Source organism: Neocloeon triangulifer, unplaced genomic scaffold, assembly GCF_031216515.1.
Source record: "Neocloeon triangulifer isolate White Clay Creek 2 clone unplaced genomic scaffold, ASM3121651v1 ptg000014l, whole genome shotgun sequence".
Lineage (NCBI taxonomy): Eukaryota > Metazoa > Arthropoda > Insecta > Ephemeroptera > Baetidae > Neocloeon > Neocloeon triangulifer.
Window position 1 is genome coordinate 9,348,698 of NW_026775556.1, and position 21,364 is coordinate 9,370,061.

At 41.6% G+C, this 21,364-nt stretch overlaps 6 protein-coding genes across 17 annotated transcripts in view; 3 read left to right on the forward strand and 3 right to left on the reverse strand.

Annotated features, from left to right (window-relative positions):
- The window catches only part of LOC132201256 (transcriptional coactivator YAP1), a 35,250-nt gene extending 32,704 nt beyond the window's left edge, over nucleotides 1–2,546 (reverse strand). The window contains exon 1 of one of the 2 annotated variants that reach the window (XM_059627278.1): nucleotides 1,743–2,546. In XM_059627278.1, coding sequence (XP_059483261.1) covers nucleotides 1,743–2,287 — 545 coding nt within the window. In that variant the 5' untranslated portion in view covers nucleotides 2,288–2,546. The remainder of the gene's footprint in view (nucleotides 1–1,742) is intronic. The other variant, XM_059627279.1, reaches the window with a different exon arrangement.
- Nucleotides 2,547–2,659: 113 nt separating this feature from the next.
- LOC132201258 (metallo-beta-lactamase domain-containing protein 1-like) lies at nucleotides 2,660–4,281 on the forward strand. Its single transcript, XM_059627281.1, has 4 exons — nucleotides 2,660–2,843; nucleotides 2,966–3,335; nucleotides 3,395–3,550; nucleotides 3,607–4,281. Exons 2-4 carry the CDS (start codon nucleotides 2,981–2,983, stop codon nucleotides 3,933–3,935), a joined length of 840 nt encoding a protein of 279 aa, XP_059483264.1. The 5' UTR covers nucleotides 2,660–2,843; nucleotides 2,966–2,980; the 3' UTR covers nucleotides 3,936–4,281.
- Nucleotides 4,282–4,454: 173 nt separating this feature from the next.
- Nucleotides 4,455–14,006, forward strand: LOC132201259 (metallo-beta-lactamase domain-containing protein 1-like). 2 transcript variants are annotated; one of them, XM_059627284.1, is made up of 5 exons: nucleotides 4,455–4,759; nucleotides 4,817–4,933; nucleotides 4,990–5,145; nucleotides 5,199–5,532; nucleotides 10,807–14,006. In XM_059627284.1, exons 1-4 carry the CDS (start codon nucleotides 4,747–4,749, stop codon nucleotides 5,525–5,527), a joined length of 615 nt encoding a protein of 204 aa, XP_059483267.1. In that variant the 5' UTR covers nucleotides 4,455–4,746; the 3' UTR covers nucleotides 5,528–5,532; nucleotides 10,807–14,006. The 2 variants fall into 2 exon arrangements, with proteins under 2 accessions (XP_059483267.1, XP_059483265.1); XM_059627282.1 differs by having other exon boundaries at nucleotides 4,455–4,933.
- On the reverse strand, nucleotides 11,000–16,652 carry LOC132201253 (sodium/hydrogen exchanger 6). Of its 7 annotated transcripts, none has more exons than XR_009442257.1 (16): nucleotides 16,396–16,652; nucleotides 15,426–15,649; nucleotides 15,288–15,365; nucleotides 15,158–15,234; nucleotides 14,884–15,090; nucleotides 14,683–14,821; nucleotides 14,495–14,600; nucleotides 14,230–14,432; nucleotides 14,063–14,174; nucleotides 13,852–14,005; nucleotides 13,748–13,799; nucleotides 13,571–13,606; nucleotides 13,084–13,317; nucleotides 12,914–13,021; nucleotides 12,310–12,503; nucleotides 11,001–12,193 (listed from the first exon to the last, which is right to left on the reverse strand). XR_009442257.1 is itself a non-coding variant. In XM_059627271.1 (15 exons), exons 1-15 carry the CDS (start codon nucleotides 16,637–16,639, stop codon nucleotides 12,453–12,455), a joined length of 2,025 nt encoding a protein of 674 aa, XP_059483254.1. In that variant the 5' UTR covers nucleotides 16,640–16,652; the 3' UTR covers nucleotides 11,000–12,452. The 7 variants fall into 7 exon arrangements, 5 of the variants coding, with proteins under 5 accessions (XP_059483254.1, XP_059483255.1, XP_059483252.1 ...); XR_009442256.1 differs by having other exon boundaries at nucleotides 11,001–12,196; XM_059627271.1 differs by having other exon boundaries at nucleotides 11,000–12,503.
- Nucleotides 16,653–16,758: 106 nt separating this feature from the next.
- On the forward strand, nucleotides 16,759–18,388 carry LOC132201257 (lymphokine-activated killer T-cell-originated protein kinase). The gene is made up of 3 exons (XM_059627280.1): nucleotides 16,759–17,032; nucleotides 17,120–17,809; nucleotides 17,868–18,388. The coding sequence occupies exons 1-3, from the start codon at nucleotides 16,861–16,863 to the stop codon at nucleotides 18,011–18,013; spliced, it is 1,008 nt and encodes a 335-aa protein (XP_059483263.1). The 5' UTR covers nucleotides 16,759–16,860; the 3' UTR covers nucleotides 18,014–18,388.
- On the reverse strand, nucleotides 18,374–21,089 carry LOC132201255 (ovarian-specific serine/threonine-protein kinase Lok-like). 4 transcript variants are annotated; one of them, XM_059627276.1, is made up of 10 exons: nucleotides 21,051–21,089; nucleotides 20,863–20,943; nucleotides 20,557–20,759; nucleotides 20,195–20,500; nucleotides 19,996–20,129; nucleotides 19,818–19,931; nucleotides 19,559–19,768; nucleotides 19,270–19,493; nucleotides 19,015–19,213; nucleotides 18,375–18,964 (listed from the first exon to the last, which is right to left on the reverse strand). In XM_059627276.1, the coding sequence occupies exons 3-10, from the start codon at nucleotides 20,747–20,749 to the stop codon at nucleotides 18,776–18,778; spliced, it is 1,569 nt and encodes a 522-aa protein (XP_059483259.1). In that variant the 5' UTR covers nucleotides 20,750–20,759; nucleotides 20,863–20,943; nucleotides 21,051–21,089; the 3' UTR covers nucleotides 18,375–18,775. The 4 variants fall into 4 exon arrangements, with proteins under 4 accessions (XP_059483260.1, XP_059483258.1, XP_059483259.1 ...); XM_059627277.1 differs by lacking the exon at nucleotides 21,051–21,089 and having other exon boundaries at nucleotides 18,374–18,964; nucleotides 20,557–20,754; nucleotides 20,863–21,044; XM_059627275.1 differs by lacking the exon at nucleotides 21,051–21,089 and having other exon boundaries at nucleotides 18,374–18,964; nucleotides 20,557–20,770; nucleotides 20,863–21,044.
- Between the last annotated feature and the right edge of the window lie 275 nt (nucleotides 21,090–21,364).

The following is a 21,364-nucleotide window of genomic DNA, read 5'->3' on the forward strand; positions in this document are numbered from 1 at the left end:
TTGTTTTATTTTCTATTTTGGCGATATTGTGGGGACGGTGGTCTTGACCACTTGTTGACCACTGGCAAAATATGTAAGTTTTTGGCCACCCAGCATGATGTAGCTGTATTTATCAGCATCATCAACCCGTTAGCTCGGCGGCGGCTGATCGTTCAGCAGCAGCACGAGAGCCTCTTTGTTGCGATTTCGGTCCAATCCTTCGAAAGCAATAAGGAATCAAACGCCGCGCTCTAGGTGAATAGGAAATGTCGACCCGAGGTCGCCGGATCAAAATTTAACTCACAACATGTCCTAAATTATATCGCACAGCAAAGGCATGTACATAAAAATAGATGCAAAAGTGAAGGGGATTTGTTGCGCGTGGCATAATAATATTGTAAGCGCCGCCGAGTTTGAAAACATAATTTTTTCTGTTCGGCGCAGACAATTACGGAGCGAAATTTCATTTTCCCGGGAGATCGCGTTCGCGGCGAGCCACGGTGGCTTGATCGTCGATAAAACAATAATGATTTCTAATGGGTTATTACTTTATTATAATATATACGCGCGCGCGCCGGTCGTAATAATAAATTATACATGTGTCGCTGGTCGCGGGAAAGAGAACGATGGAAAGTAATTTCATGCGCCGTGTTTGAGCTCCGAGTGGATTAGCTGGTAATTGTGTGCTCAATAGTATTATATGCAGGCGTGTTCTGCACTCCCACAATATATATAAATAGTCGCGAGCAAGCGTTATTTTCATTAAAATACGTACAAATAATAAATGGCTGCCAGCAACCGAATCGAGTTTCCTTAAATGCATGAATTAATCACGTGCGTTTTACCAACAATATGATAATAATGCATGTATGTTGACGCGACGGTCGCTTCTGCGAATGCTAATTTTGTATTCAAAGCTTTACTTTATAATGCGCGTCATTGATTTCTGTGAAAACACCTGATATTTCTGGTAAAGTCTTTAATGTGAAAGAGAAGTAATTTATTGTGGCATGACCTGTACATGTGCTCATTTCTGTTTATTCACGCAATATTCAAATCGTTGATGATTTGGTAATTTTAAAATAAAAATCACAATTTTGATAAATTAAGGATTAACTCATTAAAAATTTAGTTTACATTTTTTGAATATGTTAACAGAAAAGTCCGAAAGTGAAAATATAAAAAAATAATTTAAATCTGTTCACGTCAAGTCAAATTTGAACATCAATCATTTTTGGAAGAATTGATTTATGTTTTATCAAATTGCCTTTAGATCAGCAATTAGATAAAGAGTTGGTGAGCTCTTGGTGATTTCGACTCCAGGAAAAGTCTCACTTTGACCCCGAAAGGGAGGCAAACGGTTCAACAGAGCTCGGCGAATGATATTTTATAATATATTATAAAGCTGTAATTCTATCAGAGCAGAACGATTGGCAATTATCAGATTAATTAATATTTGAAATGAGGAGGAGAGAAAGACTGTGACATTTCACCGCTTATTAACCTTATTATTTCTTGAAATATTGTCCACTTGATGAAAGTAAAAAAAAAATAAGTTTTTGTTTAATCGGTTTTAAAAACACTTCGTGTCAAATCCGTCGACTGCCTAAATTTCATGCCAGATTAAGGGAATCCCCGTGCCAATCCAAGGTTATCCGGTGTCAATGACAGGCAAGAAAGTTTTATTGTGCGAACGAAAATTTGATCGATTCTCGTCTGAAAGAAATAAAAAACAAATTTGCACTATATAATTGTATACTCACTTGAGGAAGTAGATCTGTCCCTCGGCGGTGCGGGCCTGCTCCCATCCGAGGGGCAAAGGTCCGAGGGCGTCGCCGCTGTCACCGAGGATGTCGTAGCTGCGCTGCCGGAGGTGCTGGGCGCCGACTGAGGCCGACGGCACCTGTTGGTGCGCCGAGGCGTACGTCTGTTGCAGGGAGGCGGGCGAACTGTGGGCCCTCGGGTGGCTGATCTGCAGCGCCGGTGGTGGCGGCGCCGGCTGCGGCGCCAGCTGTTGCGGCGAACCGGCCGCCGTTGAGCTGGGGGTGGTGCTGCTGGCGCCGAAGGCCGAGTCGGCGCTGTTTTCGCGGCTGTGCGAGATGGAGCTGACCGAGCCCGACTTTGAACCCTTGGATGGCGGGTTGAAAAACGAGTCGGGCAGTTTCCTCATGCGCAGGGGCACCTGCAGCGGCCGCTGCGAGTTGGGCTTGAGCACCGAGTCGAACAGTGCCTGCAGCGAGTCCGAGTCGCCGTCCATCCGCACTACGGGACTCGAGCTCTTGGCGGCGCCGCTATTGTTGTTTGCCATTGTTGCGCTACTGACACCGACGACGACTTGGATTGTTGGTCTGCAAAGGTTCAGCGGCGCATGGCACACCACTTTTTCCGCTTGTCTCTCACTGCCAGTCCATCCAGCGGCCACCTTCCTTCTTCCTTCCTGGGCGACGCACACACTCGACAAACGCTCGTGCGCCCGCGGCTCTCACTGCTGCTGCTCTGAGCCTGTCTGTCTGTCTGCGAAGTGCGAGCGAGCCGTGCTGGTGCTGGTTCGTGTTGTTGGCTCGCTGCGGCCGGTCCACCTCGTCAGCCCGCCACCTCTTTCCCGACCGCCACTCGCACCGTTCGCCCGCGCCACCTCTCGTACAGCTCGAACACTCAGGCGCGGAAACGATGGAAACCAAAACAACCCCCCAAAATAAATAACACCAACAAATAACACACTGACGCCGGCGACCTTCTGGAAAGAACTAGAAACTAGGATAGGATTTTTTATCCCCCATTGAACGAATCGAAACGACGCGACGCCGTTTAATCGCTTCCTACCTGTCAACCATATTGCTCACTGAATACAACGTCGTTGCAAAGTAAAATTAATTTATGTATCCATTAGACCGAATATATAACAAATTTGAGTGTTTTTTTGTTGTTTTTATGTATAAAATGTGCAAAAATATTTGTTTATTTATGAAAATGTATAAATTTCCAGCTTACAACCGACATTATGAGTATAAATGACTGGAGTGACAACGCCCTGACTGATCATCTCAACGATGAGTGGGATGACGAGTACTACCCCAACCTTCCTCGGCCTCGCTTCCGCAGCCCTCATCGGCACATGGAAAGATGGTCACACCCTAAAGAAGAAACCAAGCGCCAAGATGTGAGCCAACGCGTGGAAAAACCGAGGAAGTTTCCGTCGGTTTCGGTGCTCAACATTGGCCACTCGAACAAGTTTGAGAAAACTGGGGATATGTTTGCCAACTGCACTGTCACCTTCATCAAGGGCTTGAAGTTCAACATTCTGGTGGATACGATGACCGCCTGGGATGGGGCTAAGCTTGAGCGGATGCTCAAGGGTACTAACTTTTTTTAACAACCTCTTTCAATAATTTAATACTGATTTTTTAATTGTTAGAAATTAAACTCCACCCCGATGACATTCATTATGTGGTCTGCACTCAAGGCCACTCGGACCACACTGGCGGTAACTACTTGTTCCGAAACGCCTTCCACATTGTGGGCACCACCATGAGCCACGGAGAACGCTTCATGACTTCCCCTCTGAATGATGGTCTGTGTTAATATTTAAATTTAAAATATTTGGTTTTTATACCATTAAAATTCTAGGCAAGGAGTTCCTCATCGAGCCGAAGGTGAAGGTCATCTGCACTCCTGGACACACTCTGGACAGTGTGACTGTCCTCGTTGATACTGGAAAAGAGGAGAAAGGGCTGGTCGCAATCACTGGCGACCTCTTCGAAAGGGAGGCAGACATTGAGTTCCCAAAACTTTGGCGCGAGCTCGCGGGAAGTCAAAATCCTGAAGAGCAGGAGAAAAATCGCAAGAAGATTCTGGAGATGGCCGACTTCATCGTTCCAGGACATGGACCCATGTTCCAAAATATCTACAAGAACATAACAGGTGCAGGTGGTACTGGTCCATCCGCTTCTCACTAATATTAAGACTAATCTCAAATAAGACTTACACGTAAAGCTGACTGAAACAAACTTTGGGAAACCAGGAATGAAGATCAGACTGATTTTTTTTAGTTTAATATGTCAATACTCCATGACTGCTAAATATACCACGTACAATTCCCTTCTTTATAGGAGAAATATTTTGCATACAAATTTTAATGTTTGGTTTCCTAACATCAAATCTTTATTATTTTCTGTTCAAACATGCATGATTATTTTGTAAGAAACAATAGAAATGTACCCTAGGTTGTGAAGGCGTATTAGCACCAACAGCCACAAAATCATAAAATATAACAATAAATTTCTTATGTAGTTTTCAACAGAGCAGTGAAATTTGTTTTCATAATTTATTTTTCCTACATTTTTTAATAAATATGCATCGAAGTACTCAATGAGGTTGTGAAGAATAAGCAACAATAACAAGTTGCAGTAAAATTGGAAAAATCTGAATACTTGCATGTAGAAAACATGAAAGTTCCCAATTGTGACAAAGACAAAACTACTCATTTTCTCCTATTGATTGACATAATATACCTGCGGCCGTACAAGCAAAATTTTTATCTTTTATACCTCGTGATTTTAGCATAAAAGCTTTCAAAAGAGCTCCCTAGGTGGCCAGAATACAAACTCCTCGTCCTCTAAAGAACAAGTCCTTGGCCAAGAAGTCTTCTTCTCCTTGGCCTTGCATCCCGCGTCGCACATGGCACAAATACAAGGGAAGAGGCAAAACACCCCGAGAAGAAATAATATCAGGCGTTTGCCGTGTCTAGATCAATACACAGAATAACTGATGATCGGACCAAGTATGTTTCCTTTGGTTTCGGTGCTCAACATTGGCCATTCTTACAAGTTTTTGAAAGATGGGGATATGCATGCCAACTGCACTGTCACCTTCATCAAGGGATGTAAGTTCAACATTTTGGTGGACACGATGACCGCCTGGGATGGTGAAAAACTTAAGCGATTGCTCAAGGAGGGTACGTAATTTACAAGTAATATCTTCCTCATAGTTTCTAATTTTTTTAATTCTTAGAAGTTAACGTCGAGCCTGAAAACATTCATTATGTGGTCTGCACTCATAGTCACTCGGACCACACTGGCGGTAACTACTTGTTTCGCAATGCCACCCACATTGTGGGCACTAGCATGAACTATGGAGAACGCTACATCACTTCCCCTCTGGATGATGGTCTGTGTCAATAAAATTTAAAATATTTGGTTTTTAGACCATTAAAATTCTAGGCAAGGAGTTCCTTATTGAGCCAAAGGTGAAGGTCGTCTGTACTCCCGGACACACTCTGGATAGTGTGACTGTCCTCGTTGAAACTGGAATAGATGAGAAAGGGCTGGTTGCAATCACTGGCGACCTTTTCGAAAGGGAGGCAGACATTGAGTTCCCAAATCTTTGGCGCGAGCTTGCGGGAAGTCAAAATCCTGAGGAGCAGGAGAAAAATCGCAAGAAGATTTTGGAGATAGCCGACTTCATCATTCCAGGACATGGACCCATGTTCCAAAATTTCTACAAGAATAAGGAAGGTGGGGGTGGTGCTGGACCTTCAACTTCTTGCTGATGCTATTGACTGAACCAGAGAGAGCCCGCTTGAATAGCCCGCGATTGTCCGCCGAGCTTTCTCGGTGAGTGGCGGATCGTGGCCATCTACCGGTCAACATTGGAACGATCAGAAAGTAAACAAACCGCCTCGTGTTTTTGCTGTCGCCGGAAAGAAGAAAGAAAGCAAATAGACTCACTTTTTATTCGCCGCCGGCCAACTCGTCCCAGTCCCGACCCGAATAAGTCATCAGGTTTGAGTTTAATTGCCCGCTCAAGTCATTTAAACCCATTTTGTCGTTTCTCGTCATCTCCGCCGTCCATGTTTGGGTAATCCCCGGAGAAAATGACCATATAAGGCCCGATTTGAGAACTCGCGATCTGATTGGCCGGAACCTTCTGGAAGCGAGTAGAAGCAGACCGATGCGTTCTCTCATTGGCGCTGGGCAGTTGAGCGAGAGAGTTCGTGCTGAGACGCTGAAGGAGCAAGAGCTGCGCGCCGCGAGCTCTTGGCTGCCGACGGGTTTCGGACGAATTTCGGCCTAGATTTGCGAGTTCTCTGGTAGTGTGAATTGTTCCCTGAGTTGGTCTGGTGTTGGTTAGGCGTTTATTTGGTGAGTTTATTGGATTTTTAGTTAATTTTGCCCGGTTTGAGAAGTTACGTCGGCCGCACGTGGTGCTAAACCCCGCCGATTTTTGAGTTGTAAGTCCCGAAATTGTTTAGTTTTGCGTGGAAATTGTCGGAATAATTAGCGGTTGAATTGTTTTCGCCGCTAATTTGCATATTTTTGTCAGATTAGTGGAAGTTGCGAGTTTTGTGTAAGCCGGTGAACCGAGCGCGCCCTGTCGGCGGCGGCGGTAACCGAGGCCCGATTCCTCCCATCGAGTTAGTTTGTTTCCCTTCCTCCCTTTGCCGGTAGAGGCGCTGTTGGCCGTTTCAAGTGTAAAGTACCGTGAAGTTAGCAAGTAGAATAAATAGAGGTTCAGTTTAAATTGTAATTCTTTGTGGTTTTCGTTCGTGAGTTGGAGTTTCCCGTGGGATTTAGTTTAAGATTAGGTAGAGTAGAGAGAGAGAAATAGTTTAAGAGAAGAAAAGCAAGTAGTTGATCAGAGAAGAAGGAAATTGCAGAAAAGAGAGACTGAGAGAATACGATTGAACAAAGGAGGAGACCCGCGTTCAATCAAGTTATTCTCTTAGTTCTGGGTCGTTGGTGGAACAGGCCGTTGCCACGATTCAGAACTTGGGGGCCTGGCCTTGTCGTGCCTCACGTCGTTTGGCGTGACTCCACGGTGTAATCCGGTGTGTTAATTTTTCTTTTTAGTGGAAAGTTGGTTGCGTTTGGAAATTTCTTTTTGGTATTAGTGGAAAGTCTTTGTGAGTGTCCTTGGGGGCCTTATTAGTGTAGAAAATAGTAACCGCGAGGTGTAGGAAAATTTTGGAGTTTTAGTTTTGAGTGAATTTTTTTCTTGTAGTATTAGAAAATTGGAAATTGCATTTTGTAAAAATTGTGTGAATTTGCTGTAAATAAAGGAGTAATACAATGGATGTATTTTCTCCAAACCATTTCCCTGTCCCACAATCGACTCCATGTTACCCATATGTCGATAGTTTGCGCTTGAGCGAACCACCCACCCCGTTGCAGAAATGGATCCCTGTGGAACTATCTCATCAATTGATTGCCGAGGAACGTCGCCGACTGGTGGCTCAACAACTACAATGGGTGCAAAACGGTGCCTACTTGGACGGTGGACCTCTTGGTTCCCAAGCAGCTCAGTTTCCTCCTGGTGCCCACGCAGCCCAAATACCTACTGGTGCTCCATTGGTGAACGGTGCCTATCTTGGTGGTGTTGCTCATGGTGCCCCAATGGTACCAAACGGTGCTCATTTCCCTGTAATTCCAAGCGGTGCCTACCCTCCCGGAGCAAATGGTGCTCATGCTGCTTCAGTGGTGCACAATGGTGTTCATTTTGGTGGACCTCCTGGTGCACAATCAGCCCAAATTCCTCCTGGTGCTCAAATGGTGCACAATGGTGCTCAAATGGTGAACAGTAATCCTCCTGCCGTTTCATTCTTTGTCAACTCAGCTCGTGCTCATAGTGTCCCAATGGTTCCAAATGGTGCTCAGCTTGGCGGAGCAAGTGGTGCTCACCTCCCTTTTCACCTTAGTGGTGCCCACTCAGTTCCCTTCCCAGCCAATTCTAATGGTGCTCATGCAGCCCACGGCAATCTGTATGCTTATGGCGGGCAGAATGCATATGGTGCTCATGTTACACCAGCCTCCATGGTGAACAACAACCTTCGTCAAACTTTTGGTGCTCAACCGGCGCATGCTTTGGTGCCGCAAACTTTTGGTGCTCAACAGGGGAATATTGCTTTTGGTGCCAGCGGTGCTCAGCCCTCTCCACAGGCCGCTGTAGGTATCCAACCGGTGAATACTGCACACACTCCAGCATCGTCCTCCTGGCTGCACGAACGACCACCACATTTCAAAGGCATTGGTGACGTGGTTGACCCAGTAGATTTTTTAGCTCAGTTTGAGACGTATGCTTTGCATCTTCCCGTCTCCATTGACGTTGCTTGCAGGTCCATGATGAAGGTACTTCTGGAGGCTCATGCAGCTCTATGGTTTAAGTCTTTTGAGGTGTACACGCCACCAGGTTATTCCTATGCGACTTTTGCTTCGGCTTTCCGCACGCAATTCTTCCCTCAGAGCCTGCAGGATGGTTCGCATCCTTTTGATAGTGACGCTTCTTCATACGTTAGCCCTGTTGGTGCTCATTCTGGTGCTCCGATGGTGCCCAAGTCTGTCAGCCATTTTGGTGCTCATAGTGCTCCTGTTGACAATGTTGCCATTTGTGGTGTTCCTTTCAGCCCAGTTTCTAACAGTGGTGCTCATGGTGCTCACTTTGATCTTCATGCACAAAGAGCGCAGAACACTGTTGGTGTCCATGACCGAGCAGTAACGTCTTCAGAGAGTATTTCTAGTGGTGACCTTTTGACATCAACACAACAAGAACTGGCGACTCCTGATGGTTCTCCGAAAGGTGTTGCCGAGCTTTCTCAGCACCCACAGGATGGGGGGCCGTTAGCAGCAGTTAGTAGAGGTGAGCAGTTAGATGGTAAAGTTTCCAGCTCTTTGGCAGTGAATGAGGATCTTCAGCCTCTATGTCGTCCTGACCAACATGTTTCTGATACTAATCCATTGCTCTCTTTGTCCCCTCAACACACCGCCAATGTTCCCAGGTGTGAAACGGAACTGTTTCCAAAACCCCAAGCCTATTTCAGGAAGGAAGAGCCCTCCCTGTACCTACAATTGTCTTATTATCAGCTGAACCAGCTGATTAAAAAATTGAACTCCAATCCCCCTAATGATGACTGTGAGCCAGAAAAGGACCCCGAACCTGGAGATGACCCTGTACTGGTGCAGATGGGGAACGTAGATGTGGATCCTGGATCTGACCTTGAAGTCAACCTAGGACTGAGTGACCTGTTTTATGAGCCGGAGACATGCACAATAATCAACGAGGACCACCAGCTGGCGCTAGAGGATTGTGTGAAGGACGAGATGCTGACCATTGGAACAGAAGCCTCATTACAGCACGACTACACAGAAGTGAGACGTTTTGCGAAGCTAGCAGACGATGATGCTGGTTCTGGTTTTGGCCTGCTGACACAAGTGACAACAACTGTACGCGCCAAGGAGCCTGCCCTGCAGAAGACACTCTTCAACACCAGGTGCAACATCTTGGATGAGCCGCATGGACCGGACATCACTCTGAAGGAAGACAAGGCTGATGACAACCAAACTGCTCCATGTGTCCTGAAACAATCGGACACCTACGTGGGATCCAGGGCGGTCAGACTGCAAAAGTCGTCTGACAGGCGTTCAAGCAGGGCTACCCCTTACATGATTCCTCCCTCAGAACCACCAGATAAGCTGCCCTTGCGCACATTCTGCCTGGCTGACCCGAGATTGGCTGAGTGTCGTCCTTACATTCATCCAAGTCATCATCCACCCGATTCCCTCGCCCTAAGCTCCTTTAGTAAGTTTTTGCCAAATGTTTCTTCGAGACATATGACAAAAACTTGGGGGGCATGAACCAGAGAGAGCCCGCTTGAATAGCCCGCGATTGTCCGCCGAGCTTTCTCGGTGAGTGGCGGATCGTGGCCATCTACCGGTCAACATTGGAACGATCAGAAAGTAAACAAACCGCCTCGTGTTTTTGCTGTCGCCGGAAAGAAGAAAGAAAGCAAATAGACTCACTTTTTATTCGCCGCCGGCCAACTCGTCCCAGTCCCGACCCGAATAAGTCATCAGGTTTGAGTTTAATTGCCCGCTCAAGTCATTTAAACCCATTTTGTCGTTTCTCGTCATCTCCGCCGTCCATGTTTGGGTAATCCCCGGAGAAAATGACCATATAAGGCCCGATTTGAGAACTCGCGATCTGATTGGCCGGAACCTTCTGGAAGCGAGTAGAAGCAGACCGATGCGTTCTCTCATTGGCGCTGGGCAGTTGAGCGAGAGAGTTCGTGCTGAGACGCTGAAGGAGCAAGAGCTGCGCGCCGCGAGCTCTTGGCTGCCGACGGGTTTCGGACGAATTTCGGCCTAGATTTGCGAGTTCTCTGGTAGTGTGAATTGTTCCCTGAGTTGGTCTGGTGTTGGTTAGGCGTTTATTTGGTGAGTTTATTGGATTTTTAGTTAATTTTGCCCGGTTTGAGAAGTTACGTCGGCCGCACGTGGTGCTAAACCCCGCCGATTTTTGAGTTGTAAGTCCCGAAATTGTTTAGTTTTGCGTGGAAATTGTCGGAATAATTAGCGGTTGAATTGTTTTCGCCGCTAATTTGCATATTTTTGTCAGATTAGTGGAAGTTGCGAGTTTTGTGTAAGCCGGTGAACCGAGCGCGCCCTGTCGGCGGCGGCGGTAACCGAGGCCCGATTCCTCCCATCGAGTTAGTTTGTTTCCCTTCCTCCCTTTGCCGGTAGAGGCGCTGTTGGCCGTTTCAAGTGTAAAGTACCGTGAAGTTAGCAAGTAGAATAAATAGAGGTTCAGTTTAAATTGTAATTCTTTGTGGTTTTCGTTCGTGAGTTGGAGTTTCCCGTGGGATTTAGTTTAAGATTAGGTAGAGTAGAGAGAGAGAAATAGTTTAAGAGAAGAAAAGCAAGTAGTTGATCAGAGAAGAAGGAAATTGCAGAAAAGAGAGACTGAGAGAATACGATTGAACAAAGGAGGAGACCCGCGTTCAATCAAGTTATTCTCTTAGTTCTGGGTCGTTGGTGGAACAGGCCGTTGCCACGATTCATGACTATCAATGTAAGCTAAGCGGATGCAAAACTGTTGTTCAGAAAATAATTTAAGAAGAACCGACCAACCGACTGATATTTTTAGTTCAATTTATCTTATGCGGTGTCCTAGGTTGCAAATAACATACATCCATCTTCCATGTAAAATTCCTTTTATAAGGAGATAGGGTTTTCATAAAAGTTTTAATGTTTGATTTCTTAACATCAATATTTTATTTTCTCTTCAGACATGGTTTCTAAAGAAACAATAGAAATGTACCCTTGGTTGTTGAAGCCTATTAGCACAAACAACCGCAAATCGTAAAATAATATTGTAACAACAAATTTCTACATAGTTTTTTTTACAACATAAATCTGAAATTTGACTGATTTTCTTAATTTATTTTTCCAACATCCATATAGAATAAATATGCATAGAGCATATTAAATGAGATCCATGTTTGTTGCAGTAAAATTTGTGATAAATTGCAGGTGTAAAACATCAAAAGTGCCAATTTTGATCAAAACAGTGAAAATTCAATAATTAAATCAGTGACTCACACAGGAAGCATTGCCATTAAGTATAAAGGCATTTCCTTGCTCAATCAAATAGGATCAACCATTTCTATGGAAAATTTACAATTAACAGAATAGTCAGAATATTATATTTTGCATTACATATAATTTTTTCGATATCTTTGATCACAGAAATCAACACCATAATGTAAGATACTTGATAATATAATATTATATACAATGATATAGCTTTTGTTGTAAGATTAAAATAAGCATAACTGGCTATGGCCCATTGCTTGTCAAAAATAAATATTTTACAAAGGATATCATTGATTACGGTTAGGCCAATATGAATTTAAGTATTAAACCAGCGATCTTTCATGTTTAAATTTTAACAATAGCATTTCTAGGAAGTTTAGAAACACTCAATTCTAATAAGGAATAATTAATTTAGCATAGTCGACAATCTATTTTTTTTTCAACAAGTATCAAAATTTGAATTTTCACATTTTTGGCAACAACCATCATAGCAGTATAGTCATCAACATTATTTTAGAAACTGCCACAATCAGATATGAACAACGATTTGGTACGAAATTCCACGCAGTTTAACATGCTACTTGATAACAAAATAACAAAAAGGCTTTTTATTGAGGAAGAATGCACAAGTCCCCCCATGCTCGACAATGCAATGCCAGATAAACGGCTCACTTGAATTAAAGTGGCGGCCGACTTCTGTGGTTTAGACCTTAGACAATGACAAAGTTGATCATAAAAGACAAAGCACATCTCAGACGGAAAGCAAATTAAATTTCAGCTCCTCGAGGGCCTGGTAGCTTAACACGGACAGCTTGAGGCCAGCTGTCCGACGTAGCAACGGACGACACACCCTGCTGACGAACACAATTAAATAGCAAATTATTTAAGCAAAATTGGGTTGGATCATGTCTCTTATTCAGAGAGAAAAATGTCTAACTTATGCAAAGATGTTAGTGGAAATTCTCACCAGAGGTTTTAGCAGAGGACAATTACATTGATGCAGAGGTGCGCTTGAATAGAAGAAACCACCTGATTTTTACAGAAGACGGGGACAGATTTTCCAAGGTGTTTTTTTTTGTGGTTGTTGGAAGATTTGTATGAGAAATGTAGTTACATGAAATTTTGTCCCTCAACGCTTAGCTGACTTCGAGCATCCTCAGGCTGTAGATGACGCAGCATGCGAGCAGAAAACGAAAGGACGGTTATTTCACCTGAGTTCCGTTTCACCGAAAGCAATACACAAGACTGAGTCAAAGCTATTAAAAATATTTAAAAAGCAACAAGCAGTTTTCTACAATGATGTATTAGACAATAGGATGCTAATTTGAATGTTATTGCACTGAGTAATTACGTTATTTTCATGTCTGAAGTGGAGATTGTCTAATGTTAAAAAAAACTACATAATTATAGATCAGTCTATTGAAAAGAGCTCAGCGTATTGTTTGCTGCTTAAAGGCTACAGATTATGAAGTTCACCAACAGCATGCGTTATTGAGAAACGACAGCAACATTCCAACATGAAAGATTAATTTGAGTGCTCGAGTTCAGATTTATTAAGAAAATAGACTCACCCGAGGCTGCCGCTGCTCAGCGCCACCATTCGTTCCATAGCCCATTTCACTGTCATCAAGACACATGTCTGAGTCTGAATCGTTTCTGTGCCGAGTCGTTCTAGGTTCCTGAAATAAATTTTTGTTTTTCCTTTGCTTGATAAAATTATGGCAATGCGATTTTTCAATACCTGAGTAAGTTGCTCAGTGGTTGTCAGGATTCTCGCAATGGGATTGCAGCAAACAGGCAAAGTATCTAGCAGCGTTGGTCTAGCGTGGGTAAGGAAGGGCTTCATGTACCTAACATCAAAGTCTGCCCAGATACGAGCCATCCATGCTTTTTCGTTAGGCTTGGTCCCTTCTAAATTGTTTGAGCCAGTAGCGCTGCTTGCTCGACGTCCACTCTCAGCACTTTGTCCCAAGGCCTGGAAGAAGATGGTTCTTAAAATTTTGTGTCTTTATATTGGATGGGCAGTAGTGCAAAACTAGACATCGAAAAATTGTTATGGTATGTTGCTATCTGCATGCCGTGTGATTTCCTATCTGTATCAGCTGCGTCATAAATGTGCATAGCTGGCGATAGTTTTCATAAAATTAATAAAAAAAATTACAGGACACGTAAAGCAAAAATAAAAGCCCTGAAAATACAACATTGACATGCGGCCAATATCGACTTACCCCACCAGGGGCACTTTGTTCTGTTGAATCATAAACCTGGATAGAGTGAACTTTGTTTAGAAACATCACAATAAACGGCAACATTGTTTTTAAGAGTTTGAATTATGGTATTTTAGATATTTTACAAGTAGGAAAAATCTAGTGCACATTTAAGTGGATAAATAATTTTCAACTTACACTTCGAACTCCACCATATTGCAGCATCTCAACTTCTTCTTCCACTCCGACACTGTGTGAATTGCAAATTAAAACAGATTTGAAATTCATTTAGAGATGCTTACGGAATGTTGAAGCATGTGAGCAGTTGCATGGTAGATCCTCCCAATACAATCACAGTAACAATCACCACGAGTGACGTAGCAGTCAGCATTGATTGGCGTGCTTCAGAAACCGTGTTTCTGATTGCTAAGGCAAAAGCCATTGCACCTCGCAAGCCTAAAGATTGTGGGAATTTTTTGTACCAGAATATTATATTTGAAAATAAAAACATACCAGAAAAGAAAAGCATGTGCTGGAAGTTGTACGAGATTTTTGGCTTTCTTCCAAGATTCAAGAGGAACGAGAGGGGGTAGATATTTGCTGCTCGGCCCAACGCTGCACAGAACTACAGTTTTTTTTTTAGTCTTTTTTTTCTACACAATAAAAATTTCAAAGCTTACAAATGCTGCAACTATGAATCCAACGTCAAAGTGGTGCTTGGGGAAGGTAAACATAGAAACTCCAATGTAGCAGAATATGAAGTTTTCCGCCAGGAAGTTCAAAAGCTCAAACAGCTTTTTTGTCCTCCGTCTCGAGTCGATCGAGAGGTTATTGTACGTGTAATGGGCTTGACACATCCCACAGAAAAGAACAGCCACAATTCCTGAAAAAGCCAATGTTTAACATAAAAATTTCTTGTATTATGGTAATCAAACAGAAAATTACCAGTAAGCTCAGTAGCTTCTGCCATCAAAAAGGTACTGTAGGACATCAGGAGGAAGAGTGCGGATTCCAGCAAAGGGAAATCTCTGACCCTGGTAAACTTGGTCAAGTGAGTAGCAGTCAAGGAAAATTTTTTTTATTAACATAGTTCAAAATTTCAGAATAATTATAAATCTAGTTGAAAAGGATATCAGTGCTGTTAAACAACCCATCCCAGCGCCAAGGAACAGGGACAAGGAGAAGAAACTGAAGAAGTTTCCAACTGCTTTAAGGAAAGCTTCAAATTCAAAGCTTCCAGATCCAGAGTGCTTGGAATAATTTTGGATGGCACTATAAATTTAAATTTATTGTTTAAAAAAACTTACAACAATCCTTCATAAATATGAATTTACCCGCTGAGAACCATGGCGACGGCATCGTTTAAGACGCTTTCTCCAAAAACAAGCGCATACAGATTGACGTCAACATGCAAATCGTTGAAGATAGCCAAAACCGTAACAGGGTCAGTGGCCGAAATAATTGAGCCAAAGTAGAGGAGATCGAGGAAGGTAAAACTGCTGCTGTTAGGCATCAGCTGGACTGCACCATACATGACAGCACTTTGAAAACACAATAAAGAAAATCAATATTAATTTTTTATTGCCAGTCACGTATATGAGTAATTACCCTATGACGAAAGATGAGATTGTGGTTCCCAACATGGCGTAGGTCAAAATAGCACCCAGATTGCGGAAAAAGTAGCGCTGAAAATTGGTTCTGTGATTTTTAAGCTTAAGCATGATTAAGTTCACATTACTCTTTTCAAACTGTATCCAGCGTGGAAAATAATTGGTGGAAGAATGATGTTGAAAAATATTTCAGGGTCAAATGTGGCCTGAAAATGCATAAAATTTAAATTTATATAAAAAATTATAGTAATAAAATTAAAAAATACCTTCAAGTCAATTTCATTTTCTTCGATATCTTTAATTTCACCCCTGAAGGTGTAGGAGTATGTCTTGTTGCCAGTGATGGTTTTTGTTGGGAATCGCATGAGGAGGAAATCAGGTGGTAAAGACTCATTGTAGGTGGAACCCTTTTCAGGGACAACCATCTCATGAACAAGTTGTCTCCCAACATCACCACCTGCATATCGAATGATGGCTCCAATGATGAGTCCTGTAAAAATAATCCTTTATTAAATTACTAACCAGTCTCTTTCAGTACCTTTTACAATGTTAAATTATTATTTTATACCATAATATAGTAATATGGATTTTTTTTCAAGTTTAAAAGTTTCATGGAAGTTTCTTCTTAAAATTTGTTTTTGTGGGTAGTAAAATGGTGAAGTAATAAATAATGTTATGGCTCATGTCAGAACGGACGCGGCAGTCATAGTGATAAGAACTCCACACTTGTTGATAATAAACCGAGGTAAACTTCAAACAAGCAAAGCAAGCGACAAGAATTTTAAAATTTGCTGTATTTTACAATCTCGATTGTTTCGCAGAAGACTGACAACTAAGTCATTTGTGACGCCATAATAAATTAATCCTGACAAAATTTAATAACTTCAGGGCTCAATATGAATATAATTATGGCAGGTGTGTTAGAGAGGGATTAATTAATTTAAGCTCCTAATACAGAACTTATACCAGACGGTAGTGACAATTGATTTTCACATGCTAAGATCGATTTAAAACTATTATAAAAATATCGTACATCTTCACAAACTCTTTGTTTAATTCAGTGAAACGAAATTAATATACTTTTTCTAAAACAAAATAAATTGTAGAGTTTAAAACCATCAAATTCATTAGTTCAAATTTTTAGTGTTTTTTAGTGTGTTCATTATTTATCTATGGTTGGATCTGTTGTGTGCATATAAATAGAAAAAATTGCAACGCAAGTTAAGAAATACGCACCATAAATGACAGCAAGACCAGTTTCGTGGAGGAACCGGAGTCTTCTGTGCTTGAACAGCCAAACTGTGAGGACGGTTAAAATAAGTAAAAACGTGTAGAGTAACAAGTTCAAGCTGTCTATCCGATGTGTGTTCGAAGCTAAAACATCACGTTCAATGTCACTCGATTCTCCGCAACACGAACCGACGAAAACACAAATTAAAACTAAGAACTTAATCGAGCAGCTCCTCCTTCGTGCCGCCATGTTCAATATCTAAAAATAAGTAAACATTTGGCTGAAAAGCAGCGCCTCTGACGGCGACGGACGACGTCAATTTTTCTCGGCATGACAATCGATTAACGTTTTCAGCCAATCAGATTGTTTTAACTTTTTACCGCGAAACAGAAAGCGGACGCCGGGTCTCCACCTGTCAAAACCAGTGCAACGGGCACCAAATTGCAATAAGTTTACATTTTACGAAAAAAATGAGTGCAGCAGACACCCCGATTGTGTCCAAATCCAAAACATTGGATAATAGCGGAGACTTCAAGACGCCGACTAGAAAGAGGACCTCTGACAAGCTAAATGCGAGCTTCGAGCGCACTCCAATTCCAATTCCACCATCTCCGCTGCTTGAAAAGCTTGGATTCGGCACAGGTTATTTTGGTTATTTATTAACCCTATTTAACTTTAAACGTAAATAAAAACTAGCCAAGAAAATAATTTACAAACTCAATATTTCAGGTGTCACTGTTTTCAAAATTAACAGAAAATTGCCAGAATCAGGAGTCGCAGCTTCTCCGTGGGCTGTTAAACGGTTGATGAGCAAGACAAAAACCAACCCAATTCTTTCAGCCAGATTGGAAAAAGAGGCCAACATTCTCCAAAAACTTGACCACCCCAATATCGTTGGATTCAGAAAATTGCAAAAGCAGAGTGATGGGCGTTTGTGCTTGGCCATGGAAGAGGGAGGCTCCTCTTTAATGGACTTGATTGAAACAAGAAAAGAAGAGGTCGACAAACCTTTTCCTGCAGAAATCATCATGAGGACTGCAGTCGACATTGCCATGGCCCTATGCTACCTGCACGAGGAACACAAGTTGGTTCACGGAGACATTAAAAGCCAGAATATTTTAATCAAGGGCGACTTCAAAATTGCAAAACTTTGCGACTTCGGCACCAGCTTACCCATTGGAGAGGGTGGTGTTGTGCAAGGGGAATATCATTGCTCAGAGCCTTGGTCTGCTCCAGAGCTTGTCGGCTTCTTTGAAGAGGACGAAGAAAATGATTCTGAAAAGAAGGCTATCACTGACAAGGCAGACATTTTCTCCTATGGCCTGGTCCTCTACGAAATGCTTGCTTTGACCACTCCTCACTTCAACATAGAAGACAGCAGCAAAAGCTTCAACGAAGACTCATTTTATGATCGACTGGGTACAATTAATTAGTATATTTCCCTAATGCGTTTATGCAATATTTTTTTTAATTACAGGAACACGCCCTGACCTTCCGGATATAGAATTTGATTCGAGCTACAATGATATTCTGGGAATATTTTACTTGTGCACAGAAAAAGATCCCGAGAGCCGACCCTCAGCTAAACGTCTTGTGGAAATCTTAAGTGGGGAGGGACAGTAATTTATTTTGCCAACCATCTTCTTAATCTTTTTCAGTATTCTTGTAAATAATGTCTCTTTAATTATTTAATTTCAACAGTTCAGTTGCATTATTTGGATTTGGGGAAAGGGAATGATTTTATCTTAGTCGATATCAGTTGATATAATATAGTTCAATCTAGTTGTAATGTTGACCTAAAGCAAGCTTTAAGTTTGCTAAGCTTTCAAAAAGATCTTCATATAACGAAAATTGCAATTAAAAGATTGCCGTGGTTGTATTATTTGTAGATATTAATTTTAGACTTCAAATACAGCACAATTATGTAAAATTTCAACTGGAAAGGTATCTCGTTACATTACATGTATTGGGCATAATATATTTAAAGATATAATCATACACTATAATAGTCATTTATTTCTTAAAGGGCACAGAATTAATAATTTTTCAGGTTTTGTGGTTTATCCTATTCATATTGTCATTGACAAATTCAGTAATGCATTACTGTGATATGACGCTACTCAATTTAAGTCTAGCTTTCCTTAAGCATGGACTGCTCTAATGAACATTTGTTTAATTGATAATTGTCGACTTACAGAGCATTTAACATTAAATTTTTTTTTAACCTTTTGTTTTTATAAAAATAACTGTTTACAAAATTAATTCGTAATCATAATATAAGAGTTTCATAAAACTTTGTATCAAAAGTATAAAATGTTTCTTAAAAACTACATTAAAGGCTGCCAGTAACAGCCTTTGCTGATAAAAGTTTGCAAGGCACCGTTTTTAGAATGCAATGCATTTTGAGGTTGAAGGTTGTGGGGAGATCTTTTCTGTCAGATGGCGGTCTGCATCATCAATGCGGGCAACTTTAGGAGCAGGTTCTTCATTTTGAGAATCGAAAAGAGGTGGCGGCTTCGAACTTGTTTTGGAAAATCTTTTACAAGCTTCCTTCACAATATCAAATTTTTTAGTCTATAGAAAAGAGGAATTAACAATGAAAAATCAATAATTAAGCTACAAACCTGGAACCAAGGTGCTTCCAGTAATTCAGCTGCACTCTTCCGTTCTTCAGGATTTACCATCAGCATGCATCTGACCATCTGTTTAGCATGCTCACTGACTTTTGCCCATTCTGGGCCTTTCATGTTAATATTCCCAGCCAAAATTTTCTTTTTCAGCTCCACCGCATCACTGCTGATGAAAGGCATCTTTCCACTCAAGCTAAATAAATGGTTTATTAGAAACTACAATAATATATGATGAGATATTAATTTTACCAGACAAATAGAGTCACACCAAGGGACCAAATATCTACTTTGGATGTGTAGGGTCGGGCAAAACCCAAAAGTCTTTCACTGTTAATGACCTCTGGAGCCACATACTCATAGGAACCACAGCAAGTAACAGCCTTCTTGGACTGAGAGACAATTTTTGACAGTCCAAAGTCAGCTAATTTGATGGGACTATCGCGAGAATTGTGGGAAACCAAAATGTTCTCCAGCTTTTAATAAAATAAGCAATTATTTTAATTATTTTTGTCCTGTATGTATGAAACATATAAAATACCTTGATGTCTCTGTGAATGATGGACTTGGAATTAAGATACTCTAAAGATAGCAGCAGCTGGTAGAACCACACTTGGCACAACTTTTCCTCCAAAGGAGCACTCTTGTTCTGTTGCAAGACTTTTGCCAAGGAGCCTCCTTTCATGTACTCCATGACGATGAAGGTCTGATGCTCCACGTCAATAACGTCTTGTACTCTCACAATGTTTGGCTATAATTTAGAATTAAAAGCGAGTAAAATAAATTGATGTTGGAATTACATGAGCAAGAGATTTCAAGATTTTGATCTCAGTCTGAATGTAGGAAACCGAATTCATCCCCATCGTTTTGAAGTCTTTGTCAATCCTTTTGACGGCAAATGGTTGGCAGGTTACCTGTATGATTATTTTCGGAGATACAAATTAAAATAAATATGAATCAAAAAGACTATAGACGCACATGTTCATAAGCCAAATAAACTGTGGCACTTCCTCCAGTACCAAGCAAGTTGGTGATCCTGTACTTCTGCAGCAAATCCTGTGGTAAACCCTTTTCAAGCTCATTTACATTTCCCAGCAAACTAAAGATGAAAACTATAAGACATGTAATTTAAATCAAATTAAGTATGACAATTTGGAAGGGAAAGAATAATACTGACATGGGCCACTTGCATCGCAGATTGAAATTTTGTCATGGTCTTGCAAAATAGCCATGCGACTGCGTGTTGGATTTCTGTCCTTTTCACCACTATCATTGCCACCAACCCTTTGTTTATTAATGAATGTTCCATTCAAACTCCTGTCCTCTAGTATGAAATTACTTTCATTTTGGTTACGGTGAATAACAAAGTGATGTTTGCTGATGTTACTGTAGACATCTAGAGGAAGGCAGTGACGCTCAAGATTAAAAGTGAAGTCTTCCTTTGGTGAGCGTCCAAAGGTGTGAGATTTTTTTGTTAGATAGTCTAAAAATATATAGCCACATTAAAAACAGGAATAATTATGAGAAATAAATGCATACAAATCTTAGGCAGGTCATAGTTGTGGCTAGTGAGGAATCCCCATGCTCCTTCAGGGATTGGTGGCGGTGAATGCACCAGATCGCTGCTAGACTGACTGCATGGCTGAGTTGCAGAGGCCTCCTGCGAGTTCATATTGCTATTCTGCGCACAAGCCAATTCATCAATCACATTCTCTTCCTTCACAAATGCCATGGTGACTGTTCTGCAAAATGTCTGCATTCAATTTATTCGCATGAAAGTAAAAAAAAAAAATATATTTTAATGGTGGAGAGCAAACACAAGTTCTACATAATATAAATTCAAACCTTAATTTTGTGGTCTCGCTTGTTTATCCGATACTGGCCAACGGAACTCCAGCGTCCTTCTTCTGGCTACGCGGCTTCCATCTATGTGGGTAAAGAATTTAAGTTGAAAATGTGACAAAAATTATCGAAAATTATTTCAATGCGCGCAAAGCGCTTGATCTCGAGACGGCATGGGAACTCAAAACAACCTGCTAGCTTGTGGTCGGTGGCGCGGACAGCGCGGTGCTATGGTCCCACCCACTTCTGTTTCCGTTGTTGATTTCTTTTGGCCAATCGTTACGCGGTTCCGATCATCCATTTTTAAATAATCTCAACATTCTCAACCAATCAGAAAAATGATGGAGTATCAAAACAAAATTTTTAGGCGCTTTTTTTGCTAATTTCAAGAAAAGTATTACTTTCATTGTTTAGTTTTTGGTTTGATCGTTCCACTTTCTCCTTTTTTATTAACCTAGCTTTTCATGCAAAATTTTCGTGGACTTAAAAATTTGTTTCATCTATT

What these genes read in the sequence shown, in the direction of transcription:
- LOC132201258 (XM_059627281.1), top strand. Translation starts at nt 2,981, where the DNA reads ATGAGTATAAATGACTGGAGTGACAACGCCCTGACTGATCATCTCAAC. An exon ending in GCTTGAGCGGATGCTCAAGG is followed by an intron (nt 3,336 to 3,394) that starts GTACTAACTTTT and finishes TTTAATTGTTAG; the next exon opens with AAATTAAACTCCACCCCGAT. An exon ending in GACTTCCCCTCTGAATGATG is followed by an intron (nt 3,551 to 3,606) that starts GTCTGTGTTAAT and finishes TTAAAATTCTAG; the next exon opens with GCAAGGAGTTCCTCATCGAG.
- LOC132201259 (XM_059627282.1), top strand. Translation starts at nt 4,747, where the DNA reads ATGATCGGACCAAGTATGTTTCCTTTGGTTTCGGTGCTCAACATTGGC. An exon ending in TAAGCGATTGCTCAAGGAGG is followed by an intron (nt 4,934 to 4,989) that starts GTACGTAATTTA and finishes TTTAATTCTTAG; the next exon opens with AAGTTAACGTCGAGCCTGAA. An exon ending in CACTTCCCCTCTGGATGATG is followed by an intron (nt 5,146 to 5,198) that starts GTCTGTGTCAAT and finishes TTAAAATTCTAG; the next exon opens with GCAAGGAGTTCCTTATTGAG.
- LOC132201255 (XM_059627277.1), bottom strand. Translation starts at nt 20,749, where the DNA reads ATGGCATTTGTGAAGGAAGAGAATGTGATTGATGAATTGGCTTGTGCG. An exon ending in TTTATTTGGCTTATGAACAT is followed by an intron (nt 19,932 to 19,995) that starts GTGCGTCTATAG and finishes ATAATCATACAG; the next exon opens with GTAACCTGCCAACCATTTGC. An exon ending in TGGAAGCACCTTGGTTCCAG is followed by an intron (nt 18,965 to 19,014) that starts GTTTGTAGCTTA and finishes TCTTTTCTATAG; the next exon opens with ACTAAAAAATTTGATATTGT.
- LOC132201253 (XM_059627268.1), bottom strand. Translation starts at nt 16,639, where the DNA reads ATGGCGGCACGAAGGAGGAGCTGCTCGATTAAGTTCTTAGTTTTAATT. An exon ending in TGGGTTGTTTAACAGCACTG is followed by an intron (nt 14,601 to 14,682) that starts ATATCCTTTTCA and finishes ACTGCTACTCAC; the next exon opens with TTGACCAAGTTTACCAGGGT. An exon ending in CCACTGAGCAACTTACTCAG is followed by an intron (nt 13,022 to 13,083) that starts GTATTGAAAAAT and finishes AATTTATTTCAG; the next exon opens with GAACCTAGAACGACTCGGCA.
- LOC132201257 (XM_059627280.1), top strand. Translation starts at nt 16,861, where the DNA reads ATGAGTGCAGCAGACACCCCGATTGTGTCCAAATCCAAAACATTGGAT. An exon ending in AAAGCTTGGATTCGGCACAG is followed by an intron (nt 17,033 to 17,119) that starts GTTATTTTGGTT and finishes TCAATATTTCAG; the next exon opens with GTGTCACTGTTTTCAAAATT. An exon ending in CTCATTTTATGATCGACTGG is followed by an intron (nt 17,810 to 17,867) that starts GTACAATTAATT and finishes TTTTAATTACAG; the next exon opens with GAACACGCCCTGACCTTCCG.